This window comes from Pteropus vampyrus, unplaced genomic scaffold (genome assembly GCF_000151845.1).
Source record: "Pteropus vampyrus isolate Shadow unplaced genomic scaffold, Pvam_2.0 Scaffold34, whole genome shotgun sequence".
In the NCBI taxonomy this organism is placed as follows: Eukaryota; Metazoa; Chordata; class Mammalia; order Chiroptera; family Pteropodidae; genus Pteropus; species Pteropus vampyrus.
Genome location: NW_011888815.1, coordinates 6879919 through 6886574, shown reverse-complemented (window position 1 = coordinate 6886574; position 6656 = coordinate 6879919). Strand labels below are relative to the sequence as shown.

General features: G+C 40.5%; 1 protein-coding gene across 16 annotated transcripts in view; it reads left to right on the top strand.

Moving 5' to 3' along the window:
- The window catches only part of LINS1 (lines homolog 1), a 19966-nt gene extending 13694 nt beyond the window's left edge, over nt 1-6272 (top strand). For 15 of the 16 annotated variants that reach the window (XM_011357298.2, XM_023529003.1, XM_023528998.1 and 12 more), the window contains 3 exons: nt 56-646; nt 1837-2008; nt 3789-6110. In XM_011357298.2, the coding sequence (XP_011355600.1) occupies nt 56-646; nt 1837-2008; nt 3789-4674 (1649 nt within the window). In that variant the 3' untranslated portion in view covers nt 4675-6110. Of the gene's footprint in view, nt 1-55; nt 647-1836; nt 2009-3788; nt 6111-6198 lie in introns of those variants that run through there. The other variant, XR_002779668.1, reaches the window with a different exon arrangement.
- The last annotated feature ends 384 nt before the right edge of the window (nt 6273-6656 follow it).

Here is a 6656-nt window from a genome sequence, read left to right as displayed (position 1 = left end):
TTTTCAGAGGACTGTTTTTTCCTATTGTTTATGATCACTATTTTTATAATTGCAGAAATCCTAAAGCAGTTCCTGACGCCTTTTGACAGTATTTTTGAAGTCTTTTACGATTCCTTATTTTCTCAGCGTTTTGAAAACTGCCGAGATACTACTAAAATAGTAAACACCTTGATATGTTTCCTGGAGTTGCTTGAACTTCTTATAGCTTCTAGAATCCACCTGGCATCACAGTTCACCTGCCAGAGGATTTTATTTTTGAAACCTTCTTGCGTGCTAGATGTGATTACCTGGCCTGCACAGGCTTTCGTCAAAAGGAAGTTCATCATATTCATCAAAAAGTGCCTTCTCTGTAAAGTGGGTGAAGACCTCTGTCGGGGATCTGTCCCTGCGTTCACGCCGCCAGATTGTCATTTAAATGTGGACATGTTGGCCTTAGCTGACGCCGTCTTGCAGGCTGTGGACTTGGGCTTGTTGAGGACACTGTCTGTCCGCGGGAAACCGTCTCGCTTTGGAGGTGGCGAAGTTCCACCTGGATCGGAGCCTGTCCCTGTTCCCGATCACGTGATCCTTAGAGCTGCGAGTTTACTTGTCATCAAATCCTTAGAAATCAAGTTTCAAAACTGTGCGTCAGCAAACGAAATGAAAGGTAATTAATTCTCCTAACTCCTTTTACGTGCAAAGTAAAGGTTTACTGAAGTGAAATTATTTATAATTATCAAATCTCCACTAATTTCAGTTACGTGTAATCCTAGTTATAATTTATCAGATTGCCATGAAAAAAAAAAAATAGAAAGAATTACCTTAAGAAACATGGCAGTTTTTTGTGAGCTAAACCGAATTTGCAGAAGCATAATCAATGTCTAAGGTTAAAACTGATAGTTGCTATTGGGTCCCCTCAAAGTAAGTGTTATAGTAAGTTAATTCATATCCAGAAATTAGTAGTATTTTATTCATCTTTTTCTTCATAAAGTTGGTACACCTACTAATGTGGATGATTGGTAATTAGGACTCGAATTGAACTAATATGGGAGAGGTTTTATTGACGAAGAAATTGTTGCATATAATTTGCAGGATGTTAACTCAGAGTCCTGAGACAGCTATTTGAAAGTATGATGTTCAAGTTACGTGTTGGGGAAGACATGTCCTCCCCTTCATCAGAAAGACGGAGCGTAAACGTCTCTAAACAAGCACCTTGCTGTTATAGCGAAAGGTTCGAATTATAGGCAGTGACTTCCCTGAACTGCTTTGGGTATCAAATAGCTGGCAATAACTATGTATTAGAATCCTGTGCAGTTGTCATGTGTAACACTAGGTGGCATGTGTCATATAATTCAGAGTTCTAAATTGCAGTTAAAACTTCCCAAAACCTTTTTGATTTTTCTGCTTAATAGTAATACTTCTTTTTAATGCTTTAAACAAAACCTTTTTCTTCCGTTATTTTGGAAGCAAAATTATTTTTGTTTGGTTGCATTTTGCCTGTATTAACAGACAGCTACGGCATTCAGCAAAGCGATTTCTGTCGTCTCCTGCTCGTTCATTTATATGCGTTTAGCAAGAATTCATGTAACTTTGATTTCTCCGAGATAATCAGTTATTTGGCAGTTAAAGCAAATAGATGATCTGTAGGTTTTAAGTGTATTCTATTGCGAGTCACTTTTTTTCCTCTTAAGCTCAGTTTCCTAATTTGCAAAGCAGAAATAATCCCTAACTTGCAGACATTTTGAAAGTGTGGGTTATGATCTTGCCTTCTGAAGTTCTTTAGATAGTCATCCACAGATTGGATATGAATGTGTCCATAACCTGTTGCCTACTCTTTGAAATTTGCATTTTTCGAAGTCGATTTACAGAAGTTCATGTCCGAGTTACTGACCTTCTTAGAGCCCCACCTCCAGCCCTCCCCGCTGTCACACGATCCGTGCGAGTGGTTGTGTAGGGTCTTCCTAGAGCAAGACGACGACATGGTCGAGGCTGCCAAAGCGACAGTGGGCATCTACCTGAGACTGACCAGGTTAGTACATGGCAAAGCGCGTGTACCAACCACGTGCCAGGAAAGTAGAACACATTTTTAATACTGTGCTGGACCTGTTATTTACTTTCCATCATTAGGAGGGGAAAAAATCCCTACTGATCTCGTGGCTTCCTGATAAGTTCCGGTTCCTTTCTTTAACTGCGCCCTATGTAAAAATGAGATTACATTCGAGTTTTCATTCGAAAATGCGGCTGGCTAGGCAGACCCAGGGCACAGGGGTATGAGTTCTGGTTTAGTCTCCGTCTCTGTTCCACCTGTGCGATCAGGAGCAGGTTAACACTCTTGTCTAAATCATAATCTAGTAGAATTTTAAGACCTCTGCCCAACTTTCCCGTATCGAACTTCAACAAGGTAATTTTTACCTTTGTAAAGGTGAGTACAACCTCGTAAGTCATCAGAGGAGCCGTGCTCAATTTTCATGCGGTCGAACCGGGGCTGCTACCATTTCGAAGCAAATCTGAAATCGATCACGAAGTTATGTTGCCGATTTTATACCGATTGCATTTCTGCTTTATTAAGACAGTTGTACTCGGGGTAATATCTTCCTGTGGCAAATATCTGTACTTGGTTACGAAGCTGATATCTGATGACCTTGTACACTATTTCTGCTTCCGCCTTATTAAAAGCCTAAAGTAGTTGCTATATTTCCATTTCTTGGCTTCAGAGAAAGGGGCTTCTTCGTAACGATTGTCAGTATAGTGTCCTGCTGCCACTTCTCGTGCGATGGCACTTCTGGCAGTGGCCGCTTGCAGACTCTAAGTGTTTGGGGCCAATTTTCAAAAAGTTCTAATCAAGAACACAGAATTCCTGCGTGTGATTCGAATTAGGCTCAGAAACGGTCGAATACAAACTCGGTCCGAATGCACGTGCCTATTGGAACAATCTTAGTTGTACTCAAAGCTGACTCCTTGCGAAATAGGAAGCCTCTGAAATAAATTCACTTTACATGTGGATTTCTAACTGGATTGACTTCAGTTCACTGTGTCCAGAGAGGCACGTGCTCGTGTCATAGGTATTTTCTTCAACGTAATCGTATTAGTCAAGATCGTTTGGCTGTAAATGGTAGAAAACGGACACACACTAGTCGAAGCAGAAAAAAGAGTTTATTGGCCCTTAATTGGAAATTCTAAGGGATCAAGTTGGCAAGCATAACATTCAAGGATTTAAGTCATGTCGTTGATTACTTTTCTTTCTGTCGAAAGCTCTGAATTCATTCTCGGGCACGGTTCCCGGCAGTGTCAGACTACAGCATCCTTATGGCGATAATCTTTAATCATTCCAGCAGAAGTCCTAGGGGAGATGCGATTGGGTCGCACATTCATGGCGGAACCAATCACCGTGTCCGGGAACGTGGAGACTCTGATTGGTCAGTCTGGGTCACGTGCCCACCAGTCAGGAGAATATAAAGGAAAGGAAGGAGGTTAGGGTCCATCCCCCATCTCACTGCAGGGAGTTAGTATTTACCTGTAAGAGTGCGGCACTTTGATGTCAAGAGACGGAAGGCAGAGTACTCTGTTGGGCAGATGAAAACTGGAACTACCCAAGTCAGTTTTTGTTTATTTTATTTTATTAGGTCTGATTTATAGAGAATTTGTGGAAGGAGAGATTAGTTTGAAGTTTTTTTTTTTTTTATGTATATATAATGCATATATTAGAAAGTAATCCAGTAGGTGAATTTACTATATGCGTATGTTATATCTGCCAAAACTCCTTTTTGTAAAAGTCATTCATCCGGGGTCTCCATTATCTCTATTTTCAGAGAACGTGAAGCTATTGAAAGCTTGACCCAAGGAAAAGAAAAATGGGACCATCACACACATGAAAATGGCTACAATCCACACTGTATTTTCTTATACTTTTTAAAAAATGTAGGGTTCGATGCTACCGTTCTTCTTGACTTTCTGATTTCCTCAGAAACCTGTTTTCTTGAATATTTTGTTAGATATTTAAAATTACTGCAGAAAGACTGGGATAAATTTTTCACCATTTGCAAGTCCTTCGATGTCACTGAATCTAACGATAGCATAAATATCTGCGGTTGTGTCTCCTCACTTGTCCAAGACAGAAGCAGCAGCCAAACAGAACCTAGTCCTTGGGCTGCTCGTGGCAGTCACAGGAATGCTTGTGCTTCGGCCTCGTGGCCTTCTGATGCTTCTTCTGAACCACCAAACCAGGTCGTGATGTCCAAGGAGACCCAAGCCACGCTCCAGGCTGACGGTCAGTCTCTTCCTCAAGCTTCTCAAAGTCTGGTAGATTATGACAGCTCTGATGATTCTGAAGTAGAATCCAAAGACCCATGTTCAGCAAATAGTAAACAGACATCTTTATACCAAGAAGCAATGAAGAAAATTCAGGACACCGTTGGAATAAGTAAGAATAAAAAAGAACTTAGCCCAGAGCTTCAGTCAAGACCTCTGGTCCCAAAAGAATCTAATAATCCCTTCTCTGTCGATTGTGATATAGTCCCAAATAACACTGACTCCAAAATGGGAACAGCTTACAGAACAGTAAAATGCTTCGAAGAGCTACAAGGTGCCATTCACCGTTTGCAGAAGAAAAATCTTTTTCCATATAATCCAACAGCACTAATAAAGTTGTTAAAACAGACTGAGGCGATGTATAATAAAACTGTGAATCCTCTGTAAAACAGTGGCAATTTATTTCCAGGGACTGTTTTTCCCCAATATAGATTGTGCCTTATGAGATAAATAGTAAAACAAACAGACGAAAACCTTAAAAGAGTTTTCCAAATTGTCTTTCTCTTTGCCTATCGGAGGCAGCTCAGTGACTGAAAGAGATAGCAAATGAGCAACCACTTGATAGAGTTTCACACAATTTACCGTAGCTCAAACGTGCAGAAATTTGGGATGGTTACTGTATCGATTTGCTAACGCTGCTATAACAAATTACCACAAACTGGTGGCTGGAAACAACAGAAATTGTCTCCCAGTTCTGGAGGCTAGAAGTCCAACATCAAAACGCCATGCTTTATCTCCAGACTGCAGGAGAGAGTCCTCCGTCGCCTCTTCCTAGCTCCTGGCGACTGCTGGCGACCTTCGGCGTGCCTTGATCTGCAGCTGCCTCAAGCCAGTCGCTTTCCTCCGTGGTCGCGTGAGGTCTGCTTTCCCTGTGTGTGTATCTGTATCTAGTTTCCCTCTTAAAAAGACGCCAGTCGTTGGACTCGGGCCCACTGTCATACAGCATGAGCTCATCTTAACTTGATTCTATGCACAAGGACCTTATTTCCAAATGATGTCACATTCACGAGTTCTGGGTGGACATGAATTTTGGGGGACACTAATACGGTACAATTATTATTTCCTCCTGAGTTATTTACATGTATTATGACGTATAAAAGAATAGGAATCTTAGTAGATTTTTTAAAGAGGTAATTAGCTATGTATATTTATATATACGGTCTGTGAATGGGCTAATCTTTAAAAAAAAATTTTAATCACTGTAATTTTCCTATTTAAAAATCTGAAGTGTTGTCCTTAAAAATTTGTTGTAAATGATCCTTTCGAAGAGAAATATGAAGAAGACAACCTACCAGATATTAAAGACTGCGGTAATCAAAACAGGTTGGTACTCATTCAGGTAGACATGAAAGGTCAGTGGAACTAAACAGAGGCTTGCTAATTTAAAATAACGATGAGATGCTAATAATGTCAACCAAAGGGAAACGCAGAAGTCGGAAACTTTGCTGACAATTAGTATTTATTGGGTTAGTTTATACATCAATTAAAAAGTATGTCGAAGAATATCTATTCAAGGGTGGTCAGCGCCACTTTGCAGAAACAAAAGACTAGAAATATCCGGTTAAATATAACGTGAACTCAGTAGAATACTGTGGACACGTGGAAAGGAGGAGCTGTATCCATGTTTACAGAAATCAGACATCTGCAGTGAAAAACAAACATAACTGGGCTTCCACCTGTTTAAGAAAAGGAGGGAGCGCAAGTGTAACAGATTTATATGTTTTTGTGTGTTCGTAAAATCTTTTTACAAGACTATACGAGAAAGTCCTAATCGTGGTTGCCTTGGGAAATAGATCTGAAATAAATTTGACCTCGTAAGGCTTTTTAACTCTTACTTCTTTTTAACTGGGTACATAACTCTTTTTTTATAGTGAAAATAACTTTTTTTTCCTTTTTTTTTTTTTTGAGAAGAACACATCCATGATTCTAGATTGTTCCTGGGGGCACGCAGATGTTGAGCGCATTAAAAGTCATGCTGGGACAGATGTGTGTCTGATCCTCGTTTCTCTCTAAGGTTAATAAGGAACCATCAACCCCTTGTTATGACTAAAAGGAGGAAAAGGCGGTCTCGCGTGGATGCTGAGCTTTGGTATTTCAGAGTCTCCATAGGTAACCTACCCTCAGGTGTAAGTCAGTTCATCACATTCATAAAGCGCCACTGCAGGTAAAGGTGAGCGACGCCGGCTGTGTTGTAACTACCCGCGGCCATTCAGAGTATCTGAGAGGTGTTCGGAGTTAGTCCATAAAGGAACACAAAACTAGGGATCTTTGCCCAGTCTATAACTCCACCCCTTCTCCAAGTTCAAACACATGTGCATCCGTGTAAGCACAAAGTGTAATGAGTCTGATTTATTGTTTTAAACTGTCGC